General features: G+C 49.8%; 1 protein-coding gene across 1 annotated transcript in view; it reads left to right on the top strand.

Moving 5' to 3' along the window:
• The first annotated feature begins 4,956 nt into the window (after positions 1 to 4,956).
• The window catches only part of LOC143425721 (uncharacterized), an 81,527-nt gene continuing 66,586 nt past the window's right edge, over positions 4,957 to 19,897 (top strand). The window contains exons 1-2 of the mRNA XM_076898723.1: positions 4,957 to 5,042; positions 5,935 to 6,055. Coding sequence (XP_076754838.1) covers positions 5,026 to 5,042; positions 5,935 to 6,055 — 138 coding nt within the window. The 5' untranslated portion in view covers positions 4,957 to 5,025. The remainder of the gene's footprint in view (positions 5,043 to 5,934; positions 6,056 to 19,897) is intronic.

Below are 19,897 nucleotides of genomic sequence, written 5' to 3'. Positions count from 1 at the left end.
CTCGTGACGGGATGATTTATTGGGATTTCTGTCTGTTCGCCCCTGCGCTGCAACGAGCGTACCGTGTGCCTAGCTTCTAGGCGGCTGGCACGGCTGGAACACCGCGATATTGGATTTCGACGCAACGTCGAACTGCAGCTGCACACTGGCCCCGTGGCTTTCTTCTTCGACGCCGTTGGGATGTCTCCATTCTATATCGCACCGTCCACGCGGAATTCCATGACCCAATTTCCCTCCAACCTACATATTTTCAGCGCTGCACCGGCACGATTTCCGTTCGCCGATTCCTTTGTTCGAGAAGCTGCTGGAGGAACGTGAGGCTCGAGCTCGTTTCGCGTTTGGGCCGTCGCCATTTCATTTTTGAGCTGCCGCTAATTATTAATGCGAAATCGAGTGACGTATAGGTTCGAAATTCGCTATGGTTCCGATGAAATTGCAATCCGGATGGAGATCGAACGCGGGTATCGACTGGGACGCCTCTGTTGGGTCAATCGACGTTGCGTCTCCCTTCGACGTTATTTATGGTCAAGGACGTTCTGTCAGCAGAATTGCTCGTATTAACTCGCTGCTAGGTCAATGGACGCTCTGAAGCGATCGGCTTGCGAACCTATACCATCGTTGACCTCATAGAAATTTAGAAAAAACGTGACCCAAGGTAAGTATTCATTCGTTAATAACAACACTAAAAAAATAAAAAGAATCATTCGAAAGAAGACTTTACTCTAAAAAATTACTCTAAAAAATACTCGATGCTACACCGAACATTCATACTTCTTCGAGTATGCTGGTGAAACTCGTCGAGATCGCGAACGAACGAGCAGTGGATTCGTCATCGAGTGAGTATCAAAGAGCGTTCAGTATTTAAGAGGAGGAAACACGCTCGCTGACCTTTGCCAATTCCGTTGTTGCAGGTGCATCCAGGTTGCGATGGGCGGCGGAGGAAGCGTTGGAAGACGGAAAGGAGAGACGGAGAAAGGCCGCGGCGCGAGTCGCTTGAGTGTGGAGGAGTAGAGGAGCCAGGATGATAGAGGGGCCAGGCGGGTGGATGGCGGTCAGAATTTATGGCCGCTTTATCACTTTACCGGCCTTGCCGCGTCTCCTTTAGCCGTGAGGAGGGCAGGATCTCACGATGAACTTTGGCACTCGACTCCGCCGCACTCGACGAACGGTGAGCCCCCTCTAACTTTCTTGTTTACTCGCGTTTCACCGGGGAGAGATTACGCGTACACCTGTTTCCTCTTTCTCCTTTTCCCCTGGCTTCCACCAGACGTCGTTTGGCAATGGAAATCGTCCGATCAGAGCGACGACGTCTGCGCGCATCGCAAGTCGGGGATCGCGACAGACGATTACGGTCGATTAATTCGCGGCGCGCGACGAAAAATCGCCAACGTCCGACTCAACGTCATCCGCTCGCGCGTGAACTCCGCGCGGGTCGTCGCGAAATTTACGCGCGTCCATCCGAGCGTCGTGACGCGCGTACGACTGCATAACGCATAAAGTAACCCCCATTAACAGACCATAAATTCAATCCCTGCGGCACCGTTGTTATGTATGAGCGTCGTTAGTGTTAATAGAGTGTTAATTGCTCCTATACCGCTCTCGATTCTGTTCAGGACGTAGGTGACGGAGCCGGCTGATGGTGGTAGAAGGCGAGACGGACGAGCGCGCGAGAAAGTGGGACGAGGAGGGGATCACACGGCATAGAGAGAGATCATTGAGGATTCTCGGTTGCGTGCTGTCCAGCTACTACTAGCGCCGTGCTTCTGCTGTTTTGCATAGGGAATGCATCAATTTTCGGCGCTTCTCTCTCTCTCTCTCTCTCCCTCCCTCTCTTTCTCTATTCGCCACCCTATTCGCTTCCATCTTCATACTATCTCACGCGCCCCTCAGCCGAGCGTTGCTTAACTTCCGGCGTGCACAAGTTCCACGGTTACGTTACTCCAAGAAACGCAGCGTTTCGTGTAACCCTAATTCGCGTCGAAGGTATAATTACGTTCGTTACGTGGTATCGTGCTTGATAGCTTCGATTCGCGAACTGATTTGACCATTTCGCAGATGTTCTACTTTATTGTAATTCCCGATTTACTGGCGGGGGTAAAGGAGAAGATTAGCGGATGTCACGCGTGGAAAATATTCAAAGTTGGCCGCGAGGAGAACGGTGGCACTTGGGCCGGATCATTCGGCACCGGTGGCGGAGGAGCTAGAATGCATAACGTAGAACGGGACATAAATCAATAATATCGCCGCCCCCTCTCCTGTCTCTCCTACCCCCGGGGACACGCCGGTGCTCCCACGAGCGGCGTCTCTCCTCTGCAAACCGCCGCGCGACGCCGGCGTCTCTCTCGCAATCAATGTTCGCGTCTAAAGCGTCGCAAACAATATATGACCTCCGGCGTTCGACGATTAATACGTCCTGTCGCGTGCGTGCAAAAGTATTTCCACGACTTAATTAACGAATCAATCGACGCGGCCGCGCCGACGAACCGATGCACGCCGTGAGAATTATAGCCACCCCGAGCTTCTGCTGCCTCTCCGCGTTGCTTGGAAATTATATCATTAACCGTCAGTCGCACCGTTTTACCTTCGATTTAATTCCAGTAGGTTTTGCGAAGTCTCGAAGATCCGCGAAGACCGCGGAAGAAAGCCACCCCCTGTAAATCGATCCATCCTCGTCCCGCCTATATTCAACTTTCAAAGTACGAAGCCATCGGGACTGCTAAAATACTTTCTCGAATCAGCTCGCTTTACATTCGCACAAGTTTTCCTCGAGGCCCTACGATAGCGATCAGTCCACCGTCTACCACTGTCGTCAGCTAGAACTGAGACCGACCGAAACGTAACTTTCGCCGTGCAGAGGGCCGTCTATTAGCGCGTTAAAGCGAAGTTAACAGGGGTTGACGGTGGGTAGCGGGTAGCCAGCCGGCTCCGCGGAGTTTCGTGCTGTACGTGTCGTCGATACGGAAAGGCTAAATGCAAAACCTTGTAAGGGGAGATGGTCTCGAGTTCCGACAGGCCAACAAAACATCCTCGCAATTAGCCCGTATATTCCGATGACACCGGTGCAGTATCCCCAAGGGAGAGGGTGCCGAGAGGGTGGGTCAGGCGAGACTGGAAATTTCGTTTCGTCGAGCTTTCAACCCCTTTCTCTGCTTGACCCGCGTCGTTGGACTTTTGACGCTCGCCGCGACCTTTCTGCCGCGTACAACGGTGTTGGCGAAAAGAAAAAAAAAAAAGAAAAGAGAAGGACGAAATGGGGAAGGAATGGAACGTTAAATAATAAAAATTCCTTCGATTTATGCTTTGGAGAATTGGACGTGCAGATTGAAAGGCGCGTGCCAGTTGACGGGGATTGAGAGGTGGGTGCGGGAGGCAGTGGAAATTCGTCGGACGAAATTGAAAAGTGGCCGGGAGATATGGCCCCGGACGAATATCGGTAGGCAGATGGATGAGGAGCGGCCTCGAACAGGGGATTGAAACGGGAAAATGGACGTGAAAAAATACTCGGCGAAACCCGATCGACTGAAAAGTGTTTGCAGGAGGCTGCCGTGTTCTTCTTTTTTCTTTCCATTCGCTGTACCAAACTTCGTTCTCGCGCCGTTTCCGTCCTGCTCTCGTTTCTAGAAGAGTAATTATTTCGTCGAACGAGTCGAATCGGTCTTCGAATCGTTTCAATTATCAGGCTGCGATGCTATTTCACGATGGATAACGAACGCTTCGATTGTTTCAGGTGCTCAGAGTCTGAGAGCTTGATGAATTTCTAAACTTAAATGTCGTCGACGAACAATTAGGCAGACGGAGATTAATTATCCAATGCAATTTGAAAGATAATTAACTGGAGGCACGATGAAGCTTGAGTCGAACCCTTGGTCAAGGGTGTGGTCCTAGCAAAGGAGACGTACGATCAAACCTTCGTTGGATACCGATCGTTATATGTTCCATACACCTATACAGGATATGAAATAATGAAATCTTCAGGACCTGCTCGAACCCCGTTACATTTTGCATAAATTGTGACACATTGAACTTGTGTTTTCAGATGCAACATCGACGTCATCTTGGAGTACCTTTCCTTCTAGCACAAACATTGTCCCTCGAGATATCCTGAACGTCGTTATCCATCACACGTTCCCAAATTTACATGAACGTACGAGTAGAATAATCATTATCCAAGAAGAGTAGCCGATTGAATTTACACGCGTATGTTACCGAAACTGTCACATGGTACACCATGAGCCACCGACTGCACCCCAGGAACAAGATTGCTTGGGGTGCCACAGGGGAGTACAGGGAAGACCACGGGACACCGTCAGGTCGGGAGCTCGGTGGACGCGAGGCCCTTTCAAAACTGGCGCCGTTTTCGAGGTGGCTGGCAGCCATTAGGTTGCCCCGTGACATTCGAGGGAGAGGATGATGGTTCCATCGAGTAGGTAGTGCCTAGACGGGGCTCCACCCAGCACTTAGTTCACGTCGTGACTGTGGCCCGGGGCACGGCCGTTTCCAGGGTACAGTCACGCCCCTGCTGTGCCGGCACCGTACTCCGATTCGCTGGCCCATATCTCATCTGGTCCATCGCATTAGCCTAATCTGCCAACTACGAGAGAATAGAGGGACGAGCGAGCGAGAGACCCGAGGAGAGAGACCCGGAGAGCAACGGAGAAATAGAGAAAGAGAGAGAGAGAGAGAGAGAGGGACCAAAAGAGTGGGGGAGAGTCGAAAAAAAAAGAACGGAAAAACAACAAAAACGCGGCCATCGATGGTTGCCCCCGCCGCCACCGGAGATCGCTTGGCGAGGTGCTGCCACCTTCGCGGCCGAACCGCGAACGCGACCGATCGATTTTTTTGCAACGCGTCACCCGAACGTTCCTCGCGTCCACGTTTGATCCCCTATCTAAAGAGGATGTCCGTTGATCCGCGACATCGGAGTTTCCTTCGTGACGATCCCACCGCTGGGAGGCTGGACGATTTTCCGCCGACCGGAACGGTCCCTCGCGAGTCGCCGAACTGAGAGGACCGCGGGCGGCGGACATGTTGGATCTGCTCAGGTAACTTCTCTTTTAAGTTCGGTCCCGATCAGATTCACGGGTTTATTAAGTAACACGCGGGTGGTATCGCGTTATCGGATCATTTGTTTGTCCGATTTTGTATAGTTGACGTTTCATTTTCATTTCGAGGAATTTGGAAGGAGTAGATTATACTTGAGGATTGAAGTAACGTTCAGAAATGAAGAAAACGGAGGCTGTTAGATTTAGTTGTGGTATATGGTTTACAACAAAGATTTCGATCGCTTAATAAAGATTCAAAAACGTCGATCGTATCTTTAGAATGAGATATACATGTAATTATGAAATATCGATTACTGTTTCCTTTACTATGCTCGTTATAAGTCAATTACAAGCTTCCGCAGCATTCTCCGTACGCTTCTGATTATTCACAAATAATACATCTCCGTCTCGACATGGTTCTCAAATTGATAACTTCATCAAGAAGCTCTGAATTATTTAAATTACAACGGCAATACTCCTCGGTTTTCTACTGAAGCGTGCAACGTTAAAAACCAAATTACTGTATCGTTATTAAAACTTATCGAGCGTCTCACAATTATCTTGCCAGACGAATCGCGTTCTATAAATTTAATCGAGATAACAGTAACTCTAAGAAAGAAAAAGGAAAACTTGGATCGCGCGGCTAATACTTAGAAAATTTCACGGCTGCTCGTAAGCGCACGGTACGCGATTTCTTTTCCGCAATAATAATCGCGGGACACGAACTCGCGTCGTCAAGAGAAATTCCACGGACGACGACTTCCTTTGTCCTTCGACCGCTTTGTTGTTAAACTGTCCGCGGTGGTACGATCGCTTCGCCCCGATCAGTCGCCCCTCGGTGTCCCGGAAAACAGTTTGATCGCGTTCGAGCAATAAAGTTTTTGTGGATTAGCTTAGAAACACGGGCACGCCACGGTCGAGCAGTCAGTTTGCGACTCACGTCGGACGGGGAAGCAGCTACGTGTCGCGAGGATGGACTTTCCGGCCTGCTCGAGTCAATGGCGGCGAAATCGGTGAGTACTTTCCGCATGCCACGCAATTTTCCTGTCTTTGTTCTCATCGCGCCTTTGTCGATGCGACCCGATTCCGAGCTTAAGCCGGTCGATCCGTGGAGAGAGCGACGGGAAACTCTGAGTTCCGTTGGCTTCTCAGCTTTATTATGTTATTGCGACATATAATTTTCCAATAGCTTAATGACAAATATTGTAGTTCTTTTTGTTTCAATACAAATATCGCAACTTAAGAAATAGCCACTAGTTTTATTATAAAAGTATTATCGCAATGTTTTTCCTATGTTTGCCAAGATGGTACCCGAAATCTTCAGAATAGTAGAGTGTTTCTTATCTTACTAAACACGCTAGAAAGTGTGCCATCGTAAACCGAATATTATCGAAATTGGTCCGGGTGTAGTAATAAAGTTTCGTTATTCCGCAACGTGTTCACGACGATAGCCGCCACGTTCTCGATTGCCCGGCATAAATCCCCATTTTCCCGTCGAACACACGAAACCGTCTGTTCACAAAGACGCCAAACCGTGGCGGTCAGGTCGGCAGGAAAAAAGCCAGATGTCGGCGACGTCGTGGGTCGAATATTGCGACACGAATTTCGGGGCCCATAAATTGCTCCAGTTTCGAAGGAAAGCGTACCGCGACACGTGTGTACTCTCGGTACTGGAACAATGCCGGTTTTCCTCACCCCTGCGAAGGGGACAGACCTGCGGACGCCTCGCCATTCCGGTGGGTTTCTGCAGGTACTAAACGCATTTCACGCAACAGCGAGACGAGAGAAAGTCGTGGAAACTCGAAGGCGATCAAACGAATTGGGTACTCGAGTATCTAACTGTTTGTGGATCAAGTCGATACGCAGCGTTCTGAGTAGATTTTCAAGATATTCAAGATACAGACTTTTAAGAGCAAACAAGATCCATGTTTAACGCATCATTACGACTTCGTCTTTCGTCTTGAACGCTGCGAGAAGAACGACGGGTGGCGGAGTTTCGAGATCGGTCGGCTCGATCTCGCGCGAATAGGATATCCAGAAGAAAATTGAAGCGACGATGGATAATGGGGCCGCGAGCGGCCTAAGCGTTCGTTTAAATTAATTCGCCTGGTTGTTAAGCTCTAAACCGTGGCATTAGTCATTAGGCTGGTGTTAATTATTAGATGAAATGAAGTAAATAGTGTATTGTGTGAAAATGAGCCGCGGCTCGGTTCGTTATGGTTCCGGGCACCTCGAATAAATATCTCGTTCCATCAAGTATGCATGTAATTTGTTACGAGATGCGATACGCGTTACCTGTACGCGGCGCATAAATTTCCAAGCAGGTGGACCGTCCCTTTTTCTTCTTCAACTCCATACGTATAACCTACCTAAAGTGACATATTACATCTGGATATAATATTTCGCGTTTGGCCACTTTAATGCCACTTCGAGCTACTCCTTTCTGTGTTTTTCGCAAGTAGATACTTGGTTAAAAAATTGTCCAGCGTCATAGAATATTCACTTGATCGGAATTGCAATACGAGCACCGTGTACATTTAGCTACTTACTATGTAAGCGTCTCATTTATTGACTGACTGTATCATTATCCATTGATATTTAAATCGCGAACGATTATAAAAGCCGTCTACAACTCGGTAAATTACATAGTGCGCGTTGTCGTGACTAGGCAACAATTTACATTATTATTAATTACGAGCTACTATTAGAGGCCTACCAGGCTTCGTCCAGGTCCCTGTAATAAGCGTAGATTTGGCCTTGATTTTCTTCATTTTCCACGTATCGAAAAACTCTCGAAATTACGAATGTTACGTTTTGAGTCCCGCCATCGTTAAAAATCATACAACGTACCTTTAACGATCGGGTTGAATGCAATTTAATTATTATTTTTTGCACCCTGCAGTTTATGCATTCCGCTTGAAACACTCTATCACGTTGAAAACCGTAATTAAATAGTATCCTCAAAGACAGATCGTAGCTCTTGGATTTACTAGCTCACTGTTCACACAGAAACACGCGTAAAGGAGAATTTTCACGGTTCACTGGCGATCGACTGAACAAAATCGAGAGCGCAGCCGAAGTAGTAAGTAAGCAAATTGCAATTTGATCGAGCGGCTCGATTGGGTGGTAACTCGCAGCGTTCACTTTGTTTTCAATTTTCCACGGCGAACCTCGAATCGAAACTCTCGCCTTAAAGCCGGTCCCATTCGTCGAACCTTTGGCGCCACCACGCCGTTTATTTGTCTCTCGATTCGGTTTTATCGCGCATCTGAGAATTCCACGAGTCCCGCGTCGAGACGTCCACGAGACATTGAGTCGTCTGGCTGACAAATGGCACCCGTTTACGCTCCGCGAGCGAATATTTTCGGTGTTTTTCTTCCACGCCGGCCGAGCGTTCCTTTTATTTCAACCGGGGCAGCGGACAATGGGGATGGCTGGTGACGCGGCTTCGACTCCATTTACGTGGCGAGAACCGAATCGTAATAGTTGAAAGGGGACTTGATGGAGGTGGGAAAGGCGGATGACTGTTTGTATCTGTCCGTCGAGTTATCGAGTCAGCCGTAACGTTTCTTTGTTTAGGCTCGGTCAAACAATTCGGCGGTTGAGAAATCGTTCGATGATGAAGTCTCTGCGGTTACAGACATTTCTCTTACTGGCCTCGTGCGATTTTTACCAAACAGATTGCCATTTAAACGTATTTAAGCACGGATAAAGTACCGTCTCTGGTCGCTTCGAGCAAAGCGGAAGATTCTGTCACTCTGGCGCTGCTCGTCAGAAATACTTTCCAGCAGATGCAATCAAGGTAATTGCTGCCACCATAAGCGCCACGGTCCGTTTCTCCTCTCACCTGGATTCCCATCGTCGATTCCTTTATTCCGCGGAGGACCGATTCCATTTATTTAGCTAATGATCCCGGCCTCTTCGGAAGTAGCACCTGTTCCAACAATGACTCCGTTGTCGCGTATAACGGTGAGCAAGATTAATGACGCCCTAATGACTGCATAAATGGTCCCGAGTCTCGTCAAAGTATAACTCAATCCTGCCATAGAAAGCGTTTCGCGTGAAACTTAATTACATAATTATATATAAACTGGTCCAAGATTTATTTGATCTTTGATATACTTACACCCCGTTTGACAGCTTCAACTTCGGACAGCATCCGTCTCGTAGCCTCGACTCACGAAGGAATAACGCGATCAGCGGTTCTTCCACCGAGTTCTTCTTCCTTTAGCTACATTTTCATTCTCCAAAGAAAATGTAATGGTTAAACGTTGATTATCGCGGTGTAAAGGAACATGGAGAAGTATGCTGCTCGATTCTCCTCGCGTCGTCATTCACCAAAATGGCGGCCAGCGCGGAAAGTCGCAGGCGGCGAGCGAAGTTGCGCGGAGGTTGCGCCGCGAGTTTCATCCTCGCGCGGTGACGTCGAATCGAAGATCCAGATAAGGAAGTCGCGGGATAACCTGGAATCGTTTCCTCGCGGCTCGGTTGCACGCCGGTTTCCGTGACGACTTCGGGCTTAATAGCTGGAAAAGAGAAACGATGCGCGTTAGCCCGTAATTAGCGTGCCACCGATAATCACGCGCTGCACGCGCAATTATCTTCGGAAATTTTAGAAAGCTCGTTAGCCCGTCCTCCCAATTACAACGAATATCCTTTTAATTACATAATCGGCCTCGTAGTTAATATTTAATCGCGCGAGCGACCGCGCGGCTCGAGTACACCGGCGAAATTCGGTGCCTATGAACGATTTACGAGCTGAATTAAAAAGAATATTTTCCGGAACGATCTCGCGTCCCGGCTGACAGCGACCGAATCTTCTGCTCCTCCCCTTCTTCTTTCTTCTCTCGCCCCTCTCGCATCGTCCTCTCGATGTTCGCCTTCCTCCTGTTCTTGTTTTCCATCCTCCTCCTTCTCCTCCTCTTCTTCTTCTTCTTCTTCTTCCGCGTACATTAATCACCCTTTGGCGAGATCTCGCGCAACTGGCGTCCACTTTGACGACTGCCCTCGGTTCCTTCTCGTTTCCTCGCTTTCAAGCTCGATTTCGAGCCGCGGCGATGCTCTCTCCGCGGCGTCCTCCCTGAAAAATCCCGCGCGCGTTTTTTCGCCCGTCGAATAGTCGCGGCATAATTTCGCTGTCAACCATGATTTATCGTTATTGGAAATTATGATTGATGACCAGATACATGAATCATTCGTTTCTTTATTTCTTCTTCGATATTTCTTAATTACGACAACTCCGCTCGAAGTGTCGGATAAGTATAATGGCCCTGTCGGTTTTTGCGTTACACGCTAATAGCTTTGCTTTTGCAAATTAATCGCTACCAACGGAAGATTCTAGTAGCTCGACGCTGGATAACTAAATTCCAGATTTAATTAGCAAAAAGTATATCGTTCCACTTATCCGATCGCTTGCAGAATTTCTCGAATAACTCTGACTTATTCGGGAATCGTCAATTTTCTAACTAAGATCTAACAATTGAGAGGCTCGCGCTTAACAAACCACTCCGCGCGACGCTCGAGCCGAAGAAGCAAAGGAGCGAGAGGATTCTAAACACCTGCTACGACTCGATTACGATCGACCATCAATTTTCGACAACAGGACTCGTTTACGCGTCCATCAGAAGGGGTTCGATGATGAATTTTTCTCACGGTCGAAGATCGTGTCGTTACGCTTCGACGGGCCGGAGTTCTCGCGGGTGTCGTCCGCGTATTTTACCTGACACCGTTAATTCCGCGCTTTAATTTCATCCGGATTACCGTCCCGACGTCTGTTGGCCGTTGCGTGGGCAGAAACAGCGGCAGCTGGATCCTGTTGTTTGTCGTTCCGTTGCAACGGGCCCCGGAGCGTAACAACCGTCGAGAATTGTCTTACACACGTGGCCCTTGTTAAACGCTCCCGACAGCTACAAGCTCTCCGCTCTGTGTGCCCTGGCCGTAATTGAAAGAGATTTCGGGGATACTTCCACGAGTGTCCGTTTCGCTGCCAAAATTCCCCGTCGATCCTTAACGTTGACCTGCGAGAGAGAATGTAGCGTTAGCCAAGGTGTCCGTCGTCCTCGCTTTAATTAATACGTAGCAGCAATTACTTTTCTTTTTTACTCGTCTCTCTTGTTAAAATGCCAATTGAGAGAAATAGAAAAGCATTTTTCCAGGATAAGTACACGCGTTCACCAATATCAGTTTAATTAGCCTCGAATCGGTGGCTTCGAAATTAGTATCGTAGGCACCATTTGCGGGTATCCCTTGGTCGATCGTCGACCGATTTGTCGTTGCGCATACCATTCACGGTGGAATAGAGAGAAGGGGAGAGATTTCCTGTGTACGTGTAAGTGGGTGTAGTTGCACTTAATGGTGGTACGAGTTTCCTCCGCGCAAGAAACGAAGGGAAGAAATGGGGGAGCTGTACGGGGCAGCAGAATGATCGGTATGGTGTCCGCGTCAATATGAAACGATAACACGAGGGACTCGTGCTGAGGCGATATTTATATCTGAGATTTTGTCGGCCCTTGTAACATCGAGCACGTTTAATAATTGCGATACGAGGAGAGGGCGAGGGGCGCGACGAGCGTTCTACTCGGTTGAACGCGGTTGAAATCTGTAAAATAACACCGTGCAAGAAGTCGTTACGGTTTAAATGGAAAATAGACTAAATTAACAATCTCAGCCGCGGTAATTGTACAACCTGCTATGCATTGTACCTTGTAATTTCGTTACAGAGTGGCCTTCGAACATTAACCGTACATTTAAGCGTCCGTACGCGGCCATTAGAAATGTTCTAATTTCACTGGCCAGGGTGATATATCGGGCGGAGAATTCAGCGTTTCGATAAGGAACGCGCAGCAACGCGGCAACAGAGTTTCGTTATCATTCCGCGGGATCGCGACTTTCAGCTCCTGGCTGGGGGAATCACGTAGCCGCGAATCGCCGCGAATAAATAATCGTTACTCGCGGGCGACGTTGACGACGCGTCGATTATTAATTTCCATTATTGCGATTAGAGCTGCGAGATGCGCGTTAATACGATGAAACAAAAAACCGCTAACTTGCAACGGTAAAAAAAAAACGAAAAAAAAAGCAAAAGAGAAAACAGAAAAAAACGTAGTTAATATGGAGGCGCGGCCGGGCTAGAAGTAGCAACCCCTAACGAATATTAATAACCACGGCGAGTGAAAAAAAACATTTCCCGCGCATTACGTCTAATGCGATTCTGGCGAGCGTACCCGCGTAACTCGAAACGCACCTGCGATTCCCGCGTCGCGAGAATTAATATCGATCGCCCGGTTCTCCGTTTTGGATATTTCGGATACCCACTTCCGCGCTTTTAACCTGAGGTATTCCATTTTTGTTACACGGCCAATTTTTATACGCTCGCGCACCCTTTCACTCTAAAAAAGGGCATTTAAAAACACACGTTACCGTCCATCTGCGGCTATATTTTACTAACGCATCCGCGCGTACCGCTTCCTGAGAGAATAAATTTATCCTTGGTAGCAGCAGGATCGATTTGAATAACCTCGCTGTCCACGGAGCCGAGCGATCTCTCAGAAGTTTCGTCGTTCGAACGCGGGCCTTCGACAGTTATCCAGTTTGCGATCGAAGGTTTCGCGGATGCCGGCGAATTGATTAACAAAAACGCGGAACGCAAACGGCAAGAGGGAAAAAAAGGGACGGCGGGCAAACGAGGGACGAACCGGCGAGGTAGACGAGCCGAGGGGCGGCGGGCGAGGTTCCCGTGGCGCAACGAATATTAATAACGTGGCAAAGTTAAAAATGTTTACCGTGCGTTACGTTTGATACGAGGGCCAGGAACGTGGCAGCAGGGTCCCTCGTGATTGATTGCACGTCTCTGCATCTCTCCCTCTGACACGGGGTGTTCCTATGGATATTGCTTTGGTACGGTGTTGCACGCCGCCATCTCCCCCGTGTCTGTCGAGGCAGACACCATACCCGATCTGTTCTATCCCCCTACGAATCAAATCTAGCCCCCTGTCCCCCCGTCTGCGTCACGTCTACCCTCGATCGCGCGATCCTTGTCCATCTTGGTCCCGTGCGTGCACGTAGCCTCCGTTCGCCGTGTGTAACGAATGAAAATCATCGTTCAGGAATGTAACGCGACGAATTTCGTCGGTCGAGGAACTTCGTTCGCAATTTCCGTCGGATGTTTTCGAACTGCGTGTCTACGCGGGTAATTCGCGCTGAGATTCGACGAAAAGAGGGTGCCACGGGAAGGAAAAGTCTTCTACGAATCGAATAATAAATTAACGCGGGGCCAGGGTCTGCTTTATTATTTCAGGACACCGGATTTCTCGAGTTTTTTTTGTTGTCTGCTCTTCTTGCGCCTCTTTTTTCCGATCCTCTTTTTACGTTTTGTTCCTGTTCGGTTGTCGCGGTTGGTCCCTTCGGGTGCAGCGTTACAGGGCGGCTGGAGCAGGAAGCGCACCGCGTTCCAATTAATTTCGTGATGGCACGTAACGCGATTAATCTCACGTTGGCGTTTGCATCGTAACGGTGGCGATCGAAGTCGTTCGGCGTAATTATACGGTAAATCTCGAATAGCTTGATGCGTTGCGGGATGGTTATTCAGGTATGGGGCGAGATCTTTGCACTTGATTAACTTTGAGCCGAGATTTAGGAATTCGTTGCGCGGCAAGAAGGATAGACAGTGTATTCGTCTATGTATGTCTCTGTACAGCACTCCATAACTTTAAAAACTCTATAGTTGCAAGAAACGCACGTATCGAGGGTCAAAGCAGACTCGTACTCGCGTCACCCAAGGTGCGACTATCGAGGGGAATTGCACCGTATAACAGTAGTGGTCGCGAAGAAAAAACGGAAAGTGTAACGCGCGTTGCTAGAAGAGCAACGGTCGTTCCGCGGCCGTGTAATTAGCTGTTTCTCAAATTGGACGGGGCGCGTTGTTGTTAGTTACGCTTAGTCGGTTGATAATCTCTTCTTTCGTTCGCTCGTTAATGAGCGCCCTAGCGAGCGGCGCTCGTTGTAATCTCGCAAATGGCTACCGTGCAAACGTGACTAGACGATGACTGAGGAAGAGCGATGAGAGGGCAGGTTGCTCGAACGAGAGGTACCGCGGACGCGACCTCTCACGCGAAAGATGTCCGCTTCTGCTCGCTGATTTTTTTGTCCGTCGTTGCGTATAGAAATTTCGAGTGTCGCATCTCTGTGCGCCCTGTATCCGACCTCGACGCTCCGTGGAAAACGATCAAACGCGAAGACGCGCACCGCGAGCGGGACGTTTTTAAACTCCATCGAGGATCGCATCGTCGTTAGCCATTTTGCCAGCGCAGAAGGAGAATATTTCGCGCGCGGCGTCGAGAGTGGTGGCTCATTAGCGCGTTTACGTTTCTTGCTGAACGTGGCTGGCGGATCGGATGGTTCCTTGACCTTTACACGACCACTGTGCGCATTTAGTAGCAACTGGTTGCAGTAGCAAGAATTAGCAATTAATCTTTCGGTCGGTGTTGCGACGAATCAGAGAAGAGGGACACGGTCGATGGACGGCGGGGAGGGGGGATAGAAAGCAGATAGGACGAGGTGGAGGATGCAAGGAAGAGATACGCGGAGAAGGCACGCTAAAGAGGGTACCGGTCGAGATGCGGACGGTGAAAGGGGGAGGCTGAAAGAAAGAGAGAAACTGATCGCTGGCCCGAGCAGGGAGGCAGAGGGAGGAGAGTGGTTACAGACCGGGCATTATGCAAACGACGCAACAATTAGACCGCGGTCTTCCACCGGTTATTTAGTATTTAATATAATTTAACCCCGGAGTCGGCCGTATAATGGCTATCTTCACACATTCCAATCGCAAGACTTTCGAATAACCAACAGGTTATCCAGTTGTTGTCGGCCGTCGCGGCGTCACTTTCGGACGATTAATGCCTTACGAGATGCTGGATCTCCAACGAGCGCTCTTGTTAACGATTAAGCGACGATAGAGATCTCTCTCCTCTCGGTCTCGGCCCTTTCGTCGGCCACTCTCGAACGTACGTGTCTATACGTCCGTAGGAATCTCCGACGATCTCTGCATTTTACTAAACCGTTCACACGCCGCGGCTTTTGCGTCCCGCATCCTCGAGGAAGACGGATTGCCCGAGTTCGACGACTGATGGGAACTCGCCGGAGCGGACTGCGCGAGTGGAAATAAGACGAGACCGAGGAACGACGAAATTGCGCTCGAGGCTTCGTTTTTCAGAGAAATCGCTTCGAGGATCCGACAAGTAGGCGCGTACTAGTGGTAGAACCGCGTTGCAAGTGCGCCGCAGGTGTCCACGCGCGCTCGCATTCAACTATCGTCCTGCGTCGCAGCGGTTACGCGCTTTTATCGTCGCGCGTACGATGCTCGCATATTTTACTGATCTCTCGAAGCTATTCCTCCGCAGTTCTTTATGTACTCGTCTTAAACAACAGTTCCCATTGTCACTCGCAGACAAACGTTCGCGATCGCGCGCCTACCGTCGTTCCACGACCGCGAGCGGAATTGTACGACTCGCCGGAACAAAAGCATATCGATGGCGTTGATTCACGGGGGTGTCCGATAAATCCGTGGAGTTGGTCACCGAAAAGAGAAAAAATTCCCGGTACGAGCCTTCAATTTCCTCGTCACGAAACGGGCCAACAAAAGCATTCCGGTCAGATAAATTTCTACGCCGGCCGCTTTTCGCGTCAGCCCTTCGACAACCTTCGGGTCGTTCACAAAGAAGGAGCAGCGATGGCGGTGGGCATCGAGAGCGGTAGGCAGGTCCCTCGGGAAGCTGCCTCTCTCTTTCTCTCTCTCTCTCTCTCTCTCTCTCTCTCTCTCTCTCTCTCTCTCTCTCTCTCTCTCTCTCTCTCTCTCTCTGCCCCTCTATCCTTCTCCCTACGTCGCTGTCTCCCTTCCGCCGTGTTCCTTTCCTCCTCGAGCACCGGTGAAAGGCGAAAAGAGAGGCACCGAGCGAGGGTTCCCGAGGAACAGGGAGAAGAGAGGAGCGCGGTCGGAGGAGGGGATCGCATCTTGCTCCGCAGGACTCTCGCTCTCGCCACCGGCGCCCCCGCTATTTATTTTCCAGGATTTCAGAGTCCGAAGCCATTAATCTCCGCTCCGCAGCGTCAGTGGAGCGCGTCAGGGCGACGTCGGGGTGCGTGGCGTCGGCGACGTCGCTCTGCTCTTAGCCGCAGCCTCGTGTACAGCGCCGTGGCAGCCTGCTGAGGGGTAGAAAGAGAGGGAGCGAGGAACGCTGGCGGAGAAACGGAGAACCGGGAGATGAGGTATCGGTTGGAGAGAAAGAGGTCGGAAGAGAAAGATGAAGGGACGAGGTAGGAAGAGAGAGAGAGAGAGAGAGGGAAAGAATGGTTCAAAGGAGAGTGGGGAACGCGGTCGGCGGGTTCAGGTGGAGGGTGGTGGTAAGGCGCGGGACATGGGAAGTTCTACTGGCTCGGGAGGGGGTGCTGATGGCGGCGTCGAGAGGGGAACGTTCCTACGACGGAGTTATGCAAAAAACGTCTATTCGTGAAAGGATGCTGCGAGGTAAGGTGGAAGGCATTAGTGTGTTCGGATTTCGAGACTCTTCCTGGGCCAGCGTGATGGCGTTTTGATGTCTGCCCGTTATCTGATGCGATTCGCCGCGTCCGTTGCTGATTTAACGCTCGTTACCTTATTAATGATATTGAAATTGCTATGGAATCGTTGATACGACAAACATGCGAGTCGAAAATTATAAATACAGATACGATCTTTAATTTTAAGTGGTTACCAGGAAAATTGCTTCCAGAAAAAAGCCACAGTATCTCTTTCGAGAAACTCCCTGCGAATCGAACCGACGTATATATATACGTATTATATGAACGTACGAGTGGGTGCAGCACCGATTGCGAACGCTGGCTGGTCTCGATCGCGTTAATGGCGCAAGGTCTCGCCCTTCAAACCGCAATTTCGCCTTAAACGGCGCTCGTTGAGGCCGTAGCTTTAAAGACACGAACTCGGTTGAACCGCGCGCACCGCCACCAAATCGGCCAATCTGATCGCGAGGCTGTTCCGAGAACGAGCAGACGGATCCGCGCGGCGAAACGCGAGTTAACATTCGACCGCGGGAATAAACAGGCGGAAAATGGACGGTCTTTAATTCGGCGCTGGCCGTAATCTGATCTTATAGGTGAAATTACGCGGTGTTGCATTATCAATCTCCTTCGTACGCTATCCCGTTCGCTCTGCTGCTCGTCGCTGCGGATCGACCGCGTAATTTTCAGCCTGGCTGAATCCGTAATCGGGCCGAGTTCACCTGTACGGAGACGCGCGTCGATAAGATTGCGCGTCGGTGAAATTAACGTGTGCGCGCCCTTCGAGTACTCTCCCTGTTACTCGCCACGGGCACAGGATGCGCGTTACGCACCGTTTGATTCGGCTTTGCCAATTAGTCGCGTTAATTATAGATATACCGACTGCATTTCGTTCCTAATGAAATTCATCGTGCTCTGGTCCTATGATTTCGATCGAGGTTAAAGTCTTCATCGTCTGCCACTTTGCAATTATCGCGAGGTGCCTTCAATCGAATACGCTCAGCTCGTTTCCAACGCGTTACGTTCAGCCTTTTAGCCTTTTTCAGTGACTCGAAGCAGTATGCACGGATGCGTTCCGTTTGCGCGCATCGATTCGTCTTCCGGACAATCGTGAAAATCTGAACTGAGGGGAGGATTCAATCAGATTTCGTCGGTTAATTCCAGGCATGCTGACTAAGTCGTGTTACGGTTGACCGTTTCGCGGAACTCGTTCCAGATCGACTAGCCTGCGTCCGTGCATAATTACCGCGATACGCCTGTAACAAGAGAGCCCGATACCAGGAAAAGTATGCGGTTGGAAAATGCCGGGTGGAAATTGGGTTGTCGCGTCGAGGTGCAAGAGAGCGTATCTTCGTTCGATGATTTCATCCTTCGTTTCTATTCGGGGAACTTGCTGCTCGAAAATAGAATCTTGCGCCACTTTGCTTTGCAGTCGACTATTTCCCAGACACCTTCCATTGTTCGCGATCATACTCGCATCTTGGACCAGGTGGAACGACCTGTGTCGAGAAAATGGCTCTCGAGTAATCACCTCTTAGAAATTCACTTTTGCTGCTCTTGCTGCGAAGGTGCTGTACGTTTATAATTAATCCTCTATCCGTGGCATCGAAATAGAAATCCACGCGTGAGATTTCTATCTCCGCTCCCATTTTCCGTGGTAAAAACCAACCCTAAGAAACTCCCTCCGCGGTAGGACAGTGAAAAACCGAGTCGCGGAGGCATCCCGATACTTTCGTTCATTAAACGTTCTATTCTTAGTTTGCATAACTCAGCGAGCCGTCGTGCGGCGTAGTTTGCGGGTCGAAGGCACGGGGGGGCTCATGAATACCATCGTTGATTGAGAATCGTGAACGTACCAGGGCTCTCCTCTCGTTAATTAACATTGTGCCGCGCGGAGGAAGACGTCAAAGCGTCTGTCGGCTTGGACCGCTAACCCCTTCTCGTTCAAGGGGTAGCAACCCTTCTTCTCTCACCCTCTTTTATATTGTTTACCTCGCTCATTATGCGAAGCTTGTTGCTCGTCCCTTGATATTCTAATCGGTGGTCCCGCGCAGCCCTCTTCCGCTTTCCCTCCACTTCCTGGTCTCGTCGAGGAGGCACCGGTATTCTGAACGAGCGCCGACGATAATTCTTGCATTCCCCGGTTCCACGAGGATGAAAGAAACGCGGCGTCGGTCGGAACGACCCCAGGAAATGGCGTTCCGGGGTTGACCCCGTGGTGGATTGAAAGGAAATTCCAAGTGACGATTGGCTGCGATGATCGGTAACCTTCCTTGTGCAAGCGTGACTGCGTTCCTCGGCTATTTTTAGAGGCGACCTCGTTTCCTTTTCTCATACCCTTTTCTTGGATTTCGAGGGCGCGGATCTTGGCTCGTTGGATTCTATCATCTCGGTATCTTCTTCTCCTCTCCAGTGGAAAACGTGCGAACGGATATCGAAGGCTATTCGAGAGAAATATATATTTTTTCCTTCGTTTCTAATTAAATCTCGGCATCGATCGACATTTCGGTCAAGAGGGTGAGGTAAAGTAATGCAACGAGACGCAAGGTTTCCATGCGCGCACATGGACTGCAATTTCAATACTATTTCCAAGGTGAAAGCAGATTCTCGAAGGTCTGTTCATTCCCGCAAGAGTAACGATCTTTCAGCGCTGATGTCGTGAAAAGGGTGCGCAGGGTAATGACGGCAGCCAGCGGTCTCGCGTATTAGGAAACAAGTTTAAGACCGGGTGGTTCAGACTTGAAGCTCCGTAGCCGTGGTGCAGCCCAGCGTCCCGATATTATTACTATGTAAATCACCCCTTCTCCACGGTACGCTGACGCCCACGGTGACAGCCCCCCGAGTGGCCCGGCGCACGATGGATGAGCTCGAGTTTCTTATTAGATATTCCTATACGCCACCCCTCCGATCTGCAAACATGTTCCTTCATTTCGCGTCGATATACGTTACACCCTTATCGGGGAAACTCGCCCGTCACCGCGCGTGGGCGTCGCGTAACGTTCAACTGGGAAATTGTGCTTGAATCTAAAATAGCGTCGTTTTTAGTTATTCCTTCTTCTCTGGTATCCTCGAAGGCGAGGGGGCGCATATTTTTAGAATTGTATGGCGAAAGCATTCGGGAAGAGTGATGAGGGCGGTGAAACAGAGTTCTGGATGTCCTCTTTAGTCGCCCGTAGCACGAAGATCGAGCAAAATTAATGTAAAACTTCCGTCACCGAGGGAATAGAAAAGTGCTGCCGCAAGGGTTTCCGGGGAAAGTTATCTTTAGAGAATTAACGCGTTCCTGTAACGATAATCGCTTCCGA

The sequence above is a fragment of the Xylocopa sonorina genome, chromosome 7, assembly GCF_050948175.1.
Source record: "Xylocopa sonorina isolate GNS202 chromosome 7, iyXylSono1_principal, whole genome shotgun sequence".
Classification (NCBI taxonomy): domain Eukaryota; kingdom Metazoa; phylum Arthropoda; class Insecta; order Hymenoptera; family Apidae; genus Xylocopa; species Xylocopa sonorina.
This window is presented reverse-complemented; position numbering and strand designations above follow the sequence as displayed.